At 39.2% G+C, this 16,381-nt stretch overlaps 2 protein-coding genes across 5 annotated transcripts; one reads left to right on the top strand and one right to left on the bottom strand.

Annotated features, from left to right (window-relative positions):
- Window positions 1-947: 947 nt before the first annotated feature.
- Window positions 948-13,180, top strand: epyc (epiphycan). Of its 4 annotated transcripts, none has more exons than XM_079624465.1 (10): window positions 948-1,156; window positions 4,168-4,360; window positions 7,697-7,919; window positions 8,199-8,444; window positions 9,063-9,752; window positions 10,103-10,210; window positions 10,653-10,811; window positions 11,159-11,361; window positions 11,649-11,744; window positions 12,123-13,180. In XM_079624465.1, the coding sequence occupies exons 2-10, from the start codon at window positions 4,175-4,177 to the stop codon at window positions 12,291-12,293; spliced, it is 2,082 nt and encodes a 693-aa protein (XP_079480591.1). In that variant the 5' UTR covers window positions 948-1,156; window positions 4,168-4,174; the 3' UTR covers window positions 12,294-13,180. The 4 variants fall into 4 exon arrangements, with proteins under 4 accessions (XP_079480591.1, XP_079480592.1, XP_079480590.1 ...); XM_079624466.1 differs by lacking the exon at window positions 948-1,156 and adding an exon at window positions 3,819-3,902; XM_079624464.1 differs by lacking the exon at window positions 948-1,156 and adding an exon at window positions 3,829-4,020.
- LOC307004901 (uncharacterized protein) lies at window positions 12,631-16,368 on the bottom strand. Its single transcript, XM_079624468.1, has 5 exons — window positions 15,989-16,368; window positions 15,232-15,380; window positions 14,966-15,059; window positions 14,745-14,832; window positions 12,631-14,144 (listed from the first exon to the last, which is right to left on the bottom strand). Exons 2-5 carry the CDS (start codon window positions 15,353-15,355, stop codon window positions 13,419-13,421), a joined length of 1,032 nt encoding a protein of 343 aa, XP_079480594.1. The 5' UTR covers window positions 15,356-15,380; window positions 15,989-16,368; the 3' UTR covers window positions 12,631-13,418.
- Between the last annotated feature and the right edge of the window lie 13 nt (window positions 16,369-16,381).

The raw sequence follows: 16,381 nt of genomic DNA, 5'->3' as shown, positions 1-16,381 counted from the left end.
TTGACTTTAGACATAACTGACTGTGTTACATTAAATCCCTCACTACACAGTGCAGGCCTGTGCTGCTCAAATTGATCGTGCAAGTAAATGGATTTGCTTGGCGCTGCTCAGTGGGTTTGCATGGCTACTGGTGCATGCCGTATGGTTCAGCTAAGCACTTCTTCTGGTGCCTCTTAAAGCTCAACTATATAAAACAGGCTGCAAATAGTAGATATGTTTACCCACCCGTTAAACGTCACAATTAATCAAACAAAGCGAGATTAGTGGTTAAATGTGTCAGTGAGACTGAAACAAAATGCAGTATGTGCCATTTGTTATTCATTTGAATTGCTTGACAGTCCTAGTCCTTAACGGACTAATATTCGATTTTTATTTCATGTGACTCAGCAGAAATATGATTACCGAGCCGCCAAAAAAGAGAATTAGCATGGAAAAAGAGATTGAGGCCTGTAATAACATCCCACCGAACATGAAGCAGGCACTTGTATGCCGCTTCCTAATAGGTTAGCAGGTTTTCTGCAGTGCGATGCATCTACAGTAGGTAGTAAGCAGAGGTCTGAGTTTTATCACCGAGTCCTGGCGCAGAGCAGAATGGAGGCCTTTACTCTTCTCAGCATTGCACTAACAGAGGAGCCTTACAGAGGGCCCATTGTGAGCTGGGGCCCTGCAGATCCCTACATGAAAGCAGAGTATGCCTCACGCTCACCTCAGGAAAAGGAAGACAAATATCTCATAGTTAGGACTGAATAACTTATGTGTCTCTTTGGGAAACAAAAAAGAAAGATGGTTGTAAGGGATTAAAGGATTTTCGCAGTTGGGGGTCTGTCAGCGTGCAAATTGTGTGTCTGTTCAGTGTGTGTGTGCGTGTGTGTGTGTGTGTTGCAGTGTGGTATGGGGTGGGCGCTGCTGTAGATGTGACCAAAACTCAATTTCTCCCTTTTCTCAGTCTCATTTCTTACCTTCACACACACAGGTAGGTAGGGCACACAGGTCCGGGAGTGTGTGCACACGAACACGTCACACACCCAGAAGCATCCACACACAGATACACATTCGCATTCTCACTGTGAGTGACCTGTTGCCATTGGCCAGGCCCACCAACCCTCTGCCTGTCCGATCTGAAGAACAGGACCATTTGGAAAAGGAGGAGAAAGAGGTAAGGGTTCTTCTGTATGTTCCTCTAAATGCTGGTGCTGTGCTTTAGAGGGCTTCCCCTTCTGAGCCTCAGTGGTACTTGGCACTTGGTACCGGCTTTCATTGATTTTTATTGATTTTTTTTGTCTTGTATATGACTGGCTTTATGATATAATATATGGGTGCACTCTGTGGTATTTATTATAAATCTATTTGTAATTCTTGTAACAATCATGCACATTTGCGAAGCCACAAAAATTCAAATGCACACAACCGACTTTACTGAGACTTGGATTGCTGGCTTGGTGATATAATACTTCTATTCTCCATGATCTTCATGAATATTCTTATCATATTGACAGAACAGTTTAAAGTGGGCAAAGAGGTCACCTGTGTGGCAATGATGGCAATTCATACGTGTTCTTTATATTGGTCAGTTTTCCATTCCTTGTTTTTTGGGGGTTCATTTTGGGTGTGATGATGTTTCTGCTTGATTTTAAGAAGATAGTTAATTTTGTTAAGCTGTACAAATCTAAGAGTATTTGCAGAAAATGTGATGAAGAGCTGTAAATACTGTTACAGACTTTTGATGTCTTATACATTGTTAATGTGTTGAAGGTCAAAGGCCGTATCACAGAAACTTCCTGTTTTAAATCTTCAAATCTGATAAGTTATAACGTAAATTGCCAGGGTTACTAAACAGAAAAGATATGTCTCTAATATGTGCTTACTTAAGCTACAGAGCTTGTATATATTTGCATTTTTACTTATTGTAAGATAAAAAGTCATACATTTGCCGATATTGGCTGCACCACTAGAAGAAGAAATAGTATAATCAATGAGCATGGGGAATGCTGTATAGAGCCAAAAACAACATTGGGATAGTTAGTTCTAACACACATACTCACACGGGGTGTACACACTGCAAACACTGCCGGGAGTGTGTAAAAGCCGAGCTCTGTGTTCAGTATAGTCCCTCTTTGAGCATTTCCCTGCTGAAGCTGTCAGGCATTGGTACATTACAGCTTTAATGAGAGAGTTTTTTTTTTCATAGTTACAAACAGAACTAATTTTTGTCTTTATCCGATATCACCACTATTTAATATCTATTCATGATGTGATGGCATGTGTTGATTGGCTGTCAGAAGCCCACAGGGAACTGATTTATGTTTAAAAATGCAGCGGTTTCTAGAGAGCAGCTATGCCCCAGAATAGCCTTTCACTGAGTTACGTGGATGTGTGTGCATGAAAGAGAGAGAGAGAGAGAGAGAGAGAGAGAGAGAGAGAGAGAGAGAGAGAGAGAGAGAGAGAGAGAGAGAGAGAGAGAGAGAGAGAGATAGTAACTCACTGCCATGCTGTCCACAAACCTCGGTGGAATTTCGAACTTGAGTGTAGAGTCAGACACTCATAAAGGGGCTCTGTAAGAGTTCTCCCTCTCTATCTCTCTCTTGCTTCGTTCTCTCCGTCTCACCCTGAGGACCAGAACTTGGTCTGCCCATCAAGTCCACCCTTCTCTTCTTCCACTCCAGTTGGTCATTGCTTTCCTCTGAGCCTCATCATTCAAAAGAATATCCCTACTGTTAGAGAAGAAATTTAAACTAACATTATGGGTTTTATCCTCCTGGGACCCAGAAAAAAAAGTTTTTTTTTTCTTCCTTCTTTTTTTTTGTTCCAAGGAACAAATGGTTAAAAAAAATTCTTTGAAAAATAATATTTTATTCATATGTTATGCTATGTCCTCTGTAGTGGACACCAGGACTTTTTATTTAAAAAATAAAATGACATGAAATTATATGTATAGCCAAAAATAATGGGATTTTTTTTTTCAATCACCAATACATTTAGGGGGTTCAGGATTTTTTTAAAACCAAAATTTGTATATAGATGATTCTCAACTATGAAAGATATAATGGAATGCATTGATACACCATTTTACTTTATGCAAAATGTGGGTAAAATGGCCATAAATTAATATTCCCATTCAATGTAATATACACTGTATCTAATTTGCACATAGATGTGTTCTTGGAGCAACATTTAATGAAAAAAATAAGTGTAATAATTGGAGTAATAATCAGCAACATTTTAATAATAATATCAAATATTACATAGGAATATTGATGTATAATTTATTTCCATATTCCTGGTTGTGTCTGCCAAAATGACTGATAAACATGATTTAAGTCTTGATGTCCTCTACAGTGGACATGTATGAAATCAATGCCCTGTTCTGTAACATAAAGTCATTTTTTGATTTGAAACCCCGTAACGTTTCCCTGAGATGTTGGTTTATTAAATACAATTAATGTCAGACATTTTTAAAGACCAAGGAGGTTTCCATGGTGAAACCTCCAAACATTTGGTATCTCTGAAAAGCCCTGAATGTGCTCTTTACTTTGTGACATGTGACATGTATGGTGTCAGAGAAATTTACTAAAATATAATGTCCACTACAGTGGACAAACGTCTATTCCTGGCTCCCAGGAGGATATATTAAAAATGAGAAAGAATACAAAGCAATACATGTGAGATTGAGATTAAGAAGATGAGGATGAGAAAGTATGAGAACTAAAAAAAACTTTTATGAGCAAACTTTTTATGTATGTTTTTATGTTATGTTTTCTTTTCCACAATAAAATGCTATATGTTATGTTTAAAAAGAAACCTGTATGATGTCAGCCATCTCACCTCTGACCTTTCAACACACAAAGCAGTCACTGAGTGGATTCAAGATGGCCGCCGGGTTAGGCGGTGGCTTATTAGCCCTTGTAAGTGAGCTAAAGACTTTAGAGGCTTATATTTCAGTATTACAGGCTGTCTGCACCCTGTTAATGAACACTTCTCCTATGGCCACAAAACTATGCAGAGACTGTAAATGCAAGGGAGGTAACAATAAAACTACTGATTAGAAATCAAAATTGGATTTGGATTGAATCTCATATCTATGTACCTATCATGTCCCCATGTTTACTTCTCTATTGTTGCTCCTCAACATAGATCTCACTAGACATTAATCAATCTGACTTTGTGTAGCAGGAAGATGGTAACGCTGAGATTGATGTGGGGACTCCTGGTCCTGTGTGTGGTGGCAGCCTCTCCCCCCAGATACGCCCGACAAGCAGAAGACAACTATGACAATGACAACAACAACAACAACGTGGAATTAGACATAAATGTGGATGGCGGCGATTTATATGACTATTACGATGAAATTGATGAAACACAGGTAAGAGAGTCATTCAAGGTTTCATAAATTAACCTGATATGTTAATGTGCTCATGGCTGGACCTCAATAACTGAGATTTTGGGTTGACCCTATTTTGCAGCTATATTTTGCAGCATAAATGGGCTTTAGCACCTGAACTCTTTCATTTCAAACAAGCAAGTCTTATTTTCAATTACATGTTTGCATATAAGAGTTTTGTATCAAGTCTTATTTATATCTGGACCCTGATTACGATTCTTGTCTTTGCATATTCATTCGTTTCCTCCGGCCTGTTGAGATGGCTAATGCTCAAATATTGGACTCGGTTCGAATTGTCATGCAGGAATGTATTGCAGAAGTTTTGCTTCAGGGTGTTTGACAACTTTTCATTTGCTCTGCTGGTCCAAATGTTCCTGTGGATAATCGTATCCAGCTATGTCAGTCTTTGGTTTATGATTTTCATTTAGAAACTGGTTTTAACCCAGCTGCTGTGCTTCAGGGTCGGTCATCGAGGGCATGTTGGCCTGTTTACTCATCCTCTCTGATTACAGATGACTTTTCGGCTGTGCATACTAATGTTAGTCCCGTCTTCTTCATAAGAACCATCGCTTTCAGTAAATTGCCTTTTTACGATACAAACTCAATTTGTGACATACTTCATTTGCATTCAAATATTGTTTTTTTGTTCTTTCTTCAATGTATTTTGTTTAAAGAACTACTCATGGACAGAGGTATATTGGTGCAGCAAAGTTCAGTGCGTCAGACTGATTTATATGTCTTTCTTTAATATAATAAATACTTCTCTTACACAACATATCATCTGTATAATGGCCAGACCAGATGTTGTTGAACGTGAAATGTTCTTAACTGAATTTTCCACTGGCACAACCTTGTTGAATGAGAGGCAGACACTGGCATTTTTACAGTACTGAAGTTCACTTATAATCAATATTGTACAACACTAGTCATACTGGCATGTCGGATTATTTGACTTAAGTGGCCTTTTTTTATCTGGATGCACATTCACATGATCAATAGTTGCTCAGAGCATCTAAATTTGCTAATGCTTACTGACCATTTGGTTGTCATTTCCAAAATTACTTTTGTATCAGCATCCACAGAGAAAATATTAAAATTTTAAAGGGATATTTTAGTTAAGAACATGAATTTGTGAATGTCTGGTATTATAATGCTTAATTTTACCCATCTACATGTTTTATTAAATTAAATGTTGATTTAACTGCATTGACCAGTTTATTGGCCAGAAATTTTGTAACATCAACATTTAATTTAATAAAGCAAGATGGATAAAATTAAGGATATCAGAAAGTTAAGATACAGATATGAAGAAATGTATTCAGTAATAAATATGATATAACGATGAAAACAACAACCATTTTATTATCTTCAGCATGGAAGAAAGACTAAAACTATGCTTGACTGGCACAAGCCAATATGGGTTTTTAGAAGAATCATATCGAAGCCAATAAACTTAACTTGATCCTGATGTGAACGTTATGAAGTTAAACTAAACCCACAACCAAAAGCACACATGTGAGTTACAACACATTTTTTTATTGTGTAATGTGCTTTAGTTTTCAGCTCTTCAGGATATTATGAATGTTTCATACTTTGGGGGAATATTTGTTGTTTCTCACCATGTGGAAAGTTTTTTATTATTATTAAGAAATACAATTTCAGAACAGTAGTTGATTTAAATTGCTGGTAAAACTTTTTAATGTAGGCTACATAAACTGATAAAAAATTTTTTTATCTTGGGCTCTAAAGGTCTAACTTAATACACATCTGACTGTTTTACAGGTTTCTGAAAAAGAATAAAGGCATATAATGCATAGTTGCATTGCTAGTAGTTACATCTATGCCTAATCAATGCTTACTTTTTCCTATATTTCACCATCATCTTCCGTCCCGGGTGATGAAAATATAAAATTAGCTTTCAGTTTAACCTAATGACCCCTTACTAAGCTGTAACAGGATAAAAAACAAATGGTTGCACTGCTAAACTTCAACAACAGAACGATTTTGAATACTTTCAAACTTACACAACACTTACACAATGTAAATTCCCTCATAAAACCATCTTTTGTCTACCCCTTTCTTTATTGCTTCAGTAAAGAACAAAATCAATGTCAGCACAAGCTTGTGAGTCACATGCCTAACCGTTGTAGAAAATATTTTGGTTGTGGTTCCAGAAAGCTCTCATGCATCCTGGTATCTGAAATGAGTCAATGTCACTGTTTATTGCTGTACACGTTGTTGATTTATTTTAGCCATCCTTTTAGCCTTTGGCTTTGCATGTTTGACTAGTTTGGTGTATGAGAAGCAAGCATATTCTAAGCAAGGCCTCTCTAAGACTTATTGTTTTACGAGCTCTCATCATCAGTAGGTTTTGGCCATTTGTCTTCTTCACACATGCTGAATTAATAGTGTAGTGCATTTTATGCATTTGCAAGTTACTGCTCTATAGTTGAATTGTTATTTTTTCAATCTAGTTTTAGTATGTTCAAGTCGACCACACTGTGAGACAAATGAGATGCCGTCTCTGGAGTTAATACAACACTCTGGAAAGAAAATGTGCAGAAATATGGATTTTTCTGCTACCATGTATGTCTTGGTTCCACAAGGACCCTTTATAGAGAATAGCAGCTGTTTGCAGATGAGACTGTGAATGGTTTCACAGCTCCCCACTCTGGATTGTAGCGGAATCAAATACAAAAAGAGAGAGAACTGGTCAACATCACAACATATACAGAGAACTTTTTTTAAATGAATAGAAAAGGTTTTAACAATCAGCACATCAATATGACCAGTAATTTGTCTCACACCTTACAACAATTAGCAATTGTATGGAAGAGGGCGAATTTGAAAGCTTTGATTGAATAGGTCCGACACCCAGTGAAAAGCCCATTACTCTTTCAAAGGGACAGCCTTCTGCTGAGTCACACCTCTTACTGAACCTTGGAATTGTTTCTCTTACAATCAAATGTGTCTGCAAGACTTTATGCTTTAGTAGGACACGGAAATCTAATGCATAAATGGTTTGTATTGGAACATCAGTACACAGTTTTAAAACAATATGAGGTGTGAATCAATTCGGTATAGCTAAATATAGCAGTTGTGTTTAATTTGAGTTGGAGCCAGACTCTGCAGAAAGGTGGCCCTACATGAGCAGTATTGGGAACCTTAACAGATTGAGATAATTATCTTCTACACCAGTATTTTTGACACAGCACTTTCCGTCAGTCTTTTAAATCATCGGCCGTCTGAGAAAGCCATGTTTTGATTTGTAATATGACAAAAATGAGTATTGTGTACTGACCTGAATTCTTCTTGCAGATAGAGATTGACACCTTGGGCCCTGATGAGGACATTGATCCTTCAAATGGTGCCTCGTTTGAAGAGGAAGAAGAGGGGGAGGAGGAGAATGTGGAGCATGAAGAACAAGAAGAACGGAGGACAGTTGAGGAGAATGACCACAATGAATTACCCATTAAGCCTCAGCTTATTCCATCAGGCTCTGGGGAGTCAGGGACTCTGATGGGCCCTAGTGCTCAGGGAGGTTTGTACCATGCATGTATAATTGCACACACTACTAATAACCATGACCAGCCTTCCAACAATTTCATGCTGTTGTTCCATTTAACTGGCAATCCGATTGGTTAAATGAGTTTTAATAATTCTTGTGTAATAATAACTTTTTATGTGCATCATTCTTATGCTTTTTATGTGCATCATAACCAGTAAATCACTCATAGTCTTTACTGAACCAGTCCATTTGGTTCTAAGTGTAATTCTAATTCTAATAACTGTTCTAACACCTAACCTTGTCTTGAACAAGAGGAGGAGCTTCGTCTGACGCCCATTGACATCCTTCAGATTTCTGGGGACATTTCGGGTTCGGGTGACTTGGGCTCTGGAGCCTCTGGAGACTTGCTCGATAACAAAGCTTCTGGTTCTGGAGAGCCTTTGAGCTCTGGAGGTTCTGGGGCCTCTGGTGACATTTCAAGTTCTGTGGACTCAGGGGACCTTTTTTCTGGAGTCTCTGGGCTTTCTGGTTCAGGCATAATATTGATCTCAGGTAGAGGTCAGTACTCAGGACTTTGGTTTACTTTATATATTTACGCTGTGAGAAAGAAATGTGCAAAAATAGAATCTTTAAGGGTATAACAGGTTGTCACTGGGGCAGTATCCTTTAAGGTATAACCTCTGTACCTTTGGCAACCTTGTACCTTATCTACGCATAAAGGTGCATATTAGTACTTTAGGAATAGTAATATGTAACCTTAAGGTACTACTGTGAAACTTTTAGGGGTAAATAAGTTACAAATATGTCCCTTCAATCGTACTGCACCTGTGAGAAGCTGTTGTTCCCCCCAAGGTACAATTATTGCACAATTTTTTGTAAGTGTAGCTTAAGGGGGTTCTTGAATACTTTAGCATAGTATTTTTTTCTGTGGGTGCGGTGGTGTCCAATGTATGGTCTATACCTGTTAGATCGCAGTGGGGAGGGATGTCTTAAATGTTTTAAAGCAAGTAACCATGATCTATAATTCACAACTATTTATCTTTTTGTATTGGTTAAAATCTTGATCCAAAATGGCAACCTGATCATCATTGCCAGCATTGTTATCATGCTGTTATCTATCATCTGCTGTTGAGGAGGCTAATTTCCTTTTTGCCACCCCACCTTGTCTCTTACAAGAGGAGGAGCTCCACCTGATGCTTGAGACCCTTCCACACGAGGCCTCTGGGGATTTTGGGGAGTCTGAAATCTCTTGGGTGTCTGGAGCCTCTGGGTTACCAGATGTGTCAGGGTATCCTTGGGCCTCTGGAGTACCTGAGGTGTCAGGAGAATCTGGGGCATCTGGGGTACCTGAGGTGTCAGGAGAACCTAGGGTACCCGAGGAGTCAGGAGAGCATTGGGCCTCTGGGGTACCTGAGGTGTCAGGAGAACCTGGGGTCTCTGGGGTACCTGAGGAGTCAGGAGAGTCTGGGGCACCTGAGGAGTCAGGAGAGTCTGGGGCACCTGAGGAGTCAGGAGAGTCTGGGGTACCTGAGGTTTCAGGAGAGTCTGGGGCCTCTGGGGTATCAGGAGAGCCTGGGGCCTCTGGGGTACCTGAGGTGTCTGGAGAGCCTGTGATTTCTGGGGTACCTGAGGTGTCTGGAGAGCCTGGGATTTCTGGGGGGGCTGAGGTGTCTGGAGAGCCTGGGATCTCTGGGGTGCCGGAGCCCATTGAATGGTTTGAAGAGTCTGGCATCCCTGAAGAGACTGGAGAGCCTGTGGTCTCTTTGGAGACTGGAGAGCCTGTGGTCTCTTTGGAGTCTGGAGAGTCTGGGGGAACTGAGGCCCCAGACATCACCACTGAGATATTCATTCCTGACCTATATAAAGGTCAGTACAATGATATAAATACCTTGCACTTCTATGACTTAGATTTATGTCAGAAATATGACAGTTGTTGTGGCTCTTTTTATCAAGGATAGTTTAGACTAGAGTATCAAGAATTGTGACTATTTAACTTATTGTTGCACTCATCAATGCTAGCATTTTCTACAAATGTAACTCCCAATGGAAAACCCATGTAACTGGCTAATATTGGTTAACTGTGTGTTCATTATAACAATAATAATGCATTATAACTTCTCAATGTCATTATTACTTACTGTCTGTCATGTTCCATTGTTCATCTGTTCATGTGCTAATCTGTCTTCTAACACCTTAATGTTATTGTGTTTAACAAGAGGAGGAGATACTCCTAACTACCCTGACCACTCCCCAGGAGGGGACTGGGGGTGATATAGGGTCAGGGTTACCTGATATTGACACAGATATTGACACAGATACAACAGGTCAGTATTTCACTTGCATATAGTGTTAACTGATGAAGTTCTGTTGTTTAACAGAGATACCTACATATCACTATTCATTTGTGTAATGTATTATACTGTAGGAGTCTCCAATTCTGCTCCTAGAAGGCCACCTTCCTGCAGAGTTTAGCTCCAAAATACTTGCCTGGAGACCTTGATTAGTTCAGGTGTGTTTATCGAGAATGGAGCTAATATCCTGCACTAAGGTGGCCCTTCAAGTGTAGGATCCCTACGTACTGTATGCAGCACATGCTCATGTGACTTTGTCAGACATTGTGGCTTTGCAGTCTCTTAATGACTGATAAAAAAGTGTGTACTTGTGTATCCAATCAGGCTGCTCCTGGATATTCATCAGTACAGCTTCTGTGTTTTAATATGTGTTTGTGTTTGTCTTCTGAATACCACCGAATGGTTTGGTGGTAAGGTATGGCTACATGTATGCTGTGCACCTGTCTGGTCGGATCTGTGTACTGTGATGACCTTAAGCTGGACCGTGTTCCTCCCCTCCCCAAAGAAACCACTCATTTCTATGCCCGCTACAATAAAATTGCCAGGATCAGCAAGTCTGACTTCGCCAACTTGAGTATGTGTTTCATTAATGGGAAAACCAAACTGTTTTAATGTCAAAATTAAATAAAAATGGACAATTTTTTTTCAAATTAAGCCCCACCCTACAGCTTTCTAGATGAATATATAGTTTAATTCGAAAACGCTTCCTAGTACAGAAGTAAATGGGTTGGAAATAACTATTCCTGTTTTTTTTAGGCATAGAATTCATAGACAGCCGTTTGTCTAAAAATCGTAATAATGTTTCATAGCCTGATCTGATAGCGTTAGCCACATTTGATTTCTTTAGCTTAATGCTAAAATATGAATTTGATGTTTTCATACATTTTACTGAATGGATTATTGTCTTTTGTTGTCATAAAGATAAATTAAAGAGGATCGATCTGACTAGCAACGGCATTTCCAGGATTGACGATGATGCTTTCTTCGGCCTTCCTGCTCTGGAAGAGGTGATATTACGGGAGAACAGTATTAGACAACTTCCTGCTCTGCCACCCTCTATGACTCTTATTGATGCCTGTCATAACCAGTTGGGCAACACTGGCATCCAGAGAGAAGCTTTCAAGGTGAGAAAAGCAATGTCAAAATGTGAAAAAAGTTTAATAAAGCATAGCCTTTAGCACATTCTTTGCTGTGCTGTGGTGTGAACTTGAATCTGTGATGGCCTATTGTAAGTATACCTGAGGGAACAGCTTACATTTAGTTTAAATGAGACAAACCAGACAGCAGAAAAGCTGATGATGGTCCGGTCCCTACGGGAAGGGCTGCTATTGCTCATACCGAGAGGTGTTGAATGTACCTTAGCTAATTTTGTTTGACAGGTTTGTCATCAACTCATGTTTTCTGTTTTCAGGACATGCCAGGGCTACTTTACCTTTACTTGACTGACAACAACATAGACCACATCCCAGTTCCTTTGCCTGACAGTCTGCGCTCCCTGCACCTACAGGTACCTGTACTCCCACCTCACTAGTGCCACACTGTGGACATCTATGGCACTTGTCACCTAACTGAAATATTACCATTTATGTACAGATTCTAATTTAAAGGAGGCAGTTTACATTTAGAAATTATGCTATTTGAGAACATCAGGAAATTTGCTAAGGTTATTATGAATGGCAGAGAAAATAATAACCTAAACCAAGCATTAAATTTATTGTCTATCTTTCTGGCGGTACACATAGTGCTCTTTAATTAATATTGACACCTTAACTATAGTAAAATGATGAATTATCACCCAAAATGAAAACATTAAGTAAAATAAAAAAATACATAAAAATGTATGTACTTGCATGGTACATCTAAAACGTTCTGTTTTATCCTTCAGAATAACAATATCCAGATGATGCACGAGGACACCTTCTGCAATCCACATGACTTAAATTACATCCGCAACGCTCTGGAGGACGTTCGCCTGGACGGTAATCCCATCAACCTCAGCAGAACCCCACAGGCCTACATATGTTTGCCACGTATCCCCATTGGTGCCCTTATTTAAGCCGGAAAACGCACACTCAAATGCACACATACAAAACTCACACGTATGCACATGCATCAAAACTCCTCTGTGCGTACCTCTCTCTTTTTTTTTTTTTACTTTGGGCTCAAGCAAACACTTGGATATGAATGGCTGTCTTTAAAGGAGTTTGGCATAAATACATAAACCTACACTCACAGGAGTTCTGGTGGACACTTCCAACGCTGCTTGTGTATCTACCTTTTCACACAGTACATACTTTTCATAATGTAGGTTTGTAGTCGTATCTGGATTAATGACGCCTCAAACACCCATACATTCTGTTTTAGAGAAACAGAGAACAATCCATGCATAACTCTGAAAGTTTTTTATTTATCAAATACTGGAAAACAAAATGTCATTCATTTACAAATGCAAATCTGAACATGACAAAAACCTTTATTTTGTGTGTTGTACTGGTTGCCTGTTTGGGGCTAGCTGCAATAAGCCAGCCCAAATTGTTTAAATATGTTTGTTTTGTAAATTAAATATTGTTAATATTCATATAGAATTTAACAAATGTTTATCATAACTAGCATAAACTAATTGAAGCTGGTGCTCACTGAACTTCTTGAAAGGTAAACTTGACTAATGCAATAAAAGCATTCTATCAATTAATTTGTTGTAAAGTCTGTACTGTAATATAAATATGTAAACTGATTTTTTTTTTTTTTTTTACAAGAACTGCAATATTTTGGTATATCACATCTCAAGCTGTTGTTATGACCAGTGGCCTTCAAAATGAAATCTGTTGTTTTGGCTGAGGGGTTTGAGAATGATTGGGGGGGATGGGGGTAAATATTAGCTCAGCATTGTGTGTTTTGTATGGAAATAATCACACCTGAATAAAGATTTCTGATGACCTCTCCAAAACAGAGGTGGCTTAACGTTTTCATTGTTAGCTTGTAAAGTCTTCAAAGGCATGAAACCGACACTTAGCGCTTCAAAGTGCTCTTTTAAACAATAGCTACTAACATTACAAAAGCAATCACTGTAACACAGAACAATCCACTTCCGGCAACAGTAAACAGTTTTACTTCGAGCAGAAGGTGTACAAAAATAATGGCATTTACATAATGGGTCCCGTTCAGAACAATTAGTTCGATTTTAGAAGTTCTCAATGAGCTTTTCAAACAGGTTGAGGAATTTCTGCCTCCTCTCTAAGGAGGCCGGTTCCATCACTAAGGGAATAGAGGTGTCAGTTCCTTCTGAATTGTCGTTCAGGTTAGCCGGCTGCTCCCCCTTTACCATCCCACGCTGCTGCTCAAGGACGGCACGCTCTCGCTCAAGCTTTGCCCTTTCCCTGTCAAGAATCGCTCTTTCCTTTTCCAGCTGAGCTCGGATGTACTCCACAGAGGCCCGATCTCTCTCCACAGCGGCTTTCTCTCTCTCTAGGGAGGCCCTGTCTCGGTCCAGTGCCGCAAGTTCTCGCTCCACTCCTGCCCTTTCTCGGTCTAAAACCATCTTCTCCCGCTCCAGGACCATCCTCTCGTATTCAATAGCGGCTTTGTCGCTCTCCAGAATGGACCTCTCGTGCTCCATCTCATCCCTGTCTCTGTCTAGATCTGCCCTGCTGTCTCGCCCCATTTCCTCAGACATCATGTCATCCTCTTCGACGAACAGCTCGATCTCGCTTCTGTTCGGCTCACGCGCCCTCTTGCTCCTCCTGCGCGTGGTGTTGTTCGGCCGATACTCGCTGTCATCGCCCACAGAAGAAGTGTCTACGGTGACTTCGCTTCCCGCGAGTCTACCCTCCATGGCGTCATCCATGAGGGAGAACCACGGCCAGTTAGTGGGGTTCACTGAGACGCCAGGTGGGGGATTCTTCATTTCCTGATACACACAAGGTACACAGACACAGTTTGTGAGCACAGAGGGCAAGATCATGCAGATTAGGGGTGTAGAGTGTGATTACACAGTATGATGTTTACTTGTGTGTAAAAAATTATTAAACATAATATGAATATATACATTTAATGAAAATGACGTTCTGATGTTTATATTTATTAAAATGTAATTTCAGTAAATTTGTGTGTAACTTTAATGTTATGTGTATGTATATAATACATTCATGCTACTCCCACTCATTTTAAATAGGCATTGAGATTTTTTACTATATAAATATATCATTTGTCATTCCTAAATGTAATGACATTCTGATGTATAATATTAAAATGTCATTAATTAAAATTACACACAAAATTAACTAAAAGTTATGTTTAGGTACCGGTATAAAACATTCATCCTATTACCATAATTTTCAAATAGTTATTTATTACATATTGTTTGTCATCCGTAAATTTAAAGACATTCTGTTGTTTAATATTTAAATGTAATTGAGGTAGTGTGTGTGTGTGTGTGTGTGTGTAGTGCTGGGGGGCCTGATGAAAGGATTGAGAACCGCTGAACACTTATAACATGGCATAAGCATACCTTATACTTCATCTTTAGGTTTTCCCATTTCCTCCTTGCCTGGCTGGCAGAAATTTCCCTTTGCAGACCAAGCTCTTTCAAGATGGCCCTATAGCAGATTACAAATGCAGATTTTAAACACTGATTGCTGCAGGCTGCTGGCATAAACATCTTCTGTATACTTATTTCTTGGAGCAAAAACTTGAATGGCTATGCATGTGTGTTGGTGTTTAATGTTTTACCTATAAGCCAGAGTTGAAGAATTTCTCTTTCCAGTGAAAAGTGAGTCGTTGGTCACACGCAACTTCACGAATCTAACAAATTCTTCATTTGACACTTGATGCACATACACATTAAGACACATGCAGATATTAATATCGGTGAGACACGTGATTTGTATAATACATGCATCCAATTTACGTGGCCAGCTCAATGCTAAACTGCTAAAATTGGACAGTTAATTAAATGCAACGGGGACTTTAAATGCATACAGTTAATCGCTACTCACTCTTATAAATGAATTCTGCATGATCTGGGCCATCCTTAATGTCCTCGGAGGGACTCTGTACAGTGTAAAGTTCGTGGTCCATACTTGCGTCTGTTGTCTTTGAGTCATCAAGTGCGCTACTCATGGCGCTAGTGCACAAGCGAAGGGCACTAGAAGAGAAAATGGAGGGTTACGTTTATTCCTTCTGCTATTAATTCACGGCGGTCAGAGTCAACACATACCGCCACCCACTGGACTGCTGTGATACCGCAATGTAAAATGTCAGGAAAAGTGAGATTGTCTTGAACAGGAAAAATTTATAAATTAGTATAAACCTTTAAAAATGTGGAATTTATGATGAAACATTTACATATTTTTTGCAGATGCATCACATACTACACAGTATATAAAGTATAAAAATAAACATACATCCACTTTTTGAGTTGAGAAACGCGATTATGCATCTGTTATAACCATGCCAGTTCCGCTGCCTATGTTCTTGTGCGATAAATAGTACTAACTGGTGTTATTGGCCCTTGTTAACTAAAGCACCACAATGTGTTCATTTATAAATTGATTCATGAGCACAATTATTCAATCACTATACGTAAAAAAACATCCCGTTTTGCTTCGGCTGTCGTGGTCTCAAACCCGCCTATGTCTACTCGATGAGCACTAACCTAGTGTCGAGGTCTGATGTTGCACATTTTCCAATTAAATGTCCCATAATGTTAAATTAGATTCAACATTAGAAAAGCGCAATAAGCTCGATACTCACTAAGATAGGACCCGTTGTGCTGTCTTTCATTTTAACATTTTCACTTGTCATATTTACAAACTCGCGTCCCGAAACTGTTGGACTTAAACTGCTGGCGCCTGGCGGTGCTGTTGTGCTGTTACTGTATTGTAAATGGCGGTGCATTAATGCAAATACGCCCTTCGATACGGGCAATCCTGATAATTACTTGAAAGGGAAATGTTTTTTTTAACAAAATAACAAACACCTCGGACAATTTCTGAAGATGAGATTGATCAAGTAAATATGTATTTCACAAATAGATTCATCATATTTTTTGTAAGTTTCTCAAAGATGGCAGCAGAGAGCTTCAAGAGGCAGGATCACCAAGCAGAGAGAAGACGGCGCATTTGCGTCACGTGGCCTCATCGGTCC

The sequence above is a fragment of the Phoxinus phoxinus genome (assembly GCF_949152265.1).
Source record: "Phoxinus phoxinus genome assembly, chromosome: 9".
NCBI classification, from domain to species: domain Eukaryota; kingdom Metazoa; phylum Chordata; class Actinopteri; order Cypriniformes; family Leuciscidae; genus Phoxinus; species Phoxinus phoxinus.
Note: the sequence above shows the minus strand (reverse complement) of the source record. Positions and strands in the feature narration are given on the sequence as shown.

Coding starts and splice junctions, on each gene's coding strand:
- epyc (XM_079624464.1), top strand. Junction 4,361..7,696: donor ATGAAATTGATGAAACACAG/GTAAGAGAGTCA, acceptor TTCTTCTTGCAG/ATAGAGATTGACACCTTGGG. Junction 9,753..10,102: donor CATTCCTGACCTATATAAAG/GTCAGTACAATG, acceptor GTGTTTAACAAG/AGGAGGAGATACTCCTAACT.
- LOC307004901 (XM_079624468.1), bottom strand. CDS start 15,355: ATGAGTAGCGCACTTGATGACTCAAAGACAACAGACGCAAGTATGGAC. Junction 15,060..15,231: donor TGCAGAATTCATTTATAAGA/GTGAGTAGCGAT, acceptor ATGTGCATCAAG/TGTCAAATGAAGAATTTGTT. Junction 14,145..14,744: donor ACCTAAAGATGAAGTATAAG/GTATGCTTATGC, acceptor TGTGTGTATCAG/GAAATGAAGAATCCCCCACC.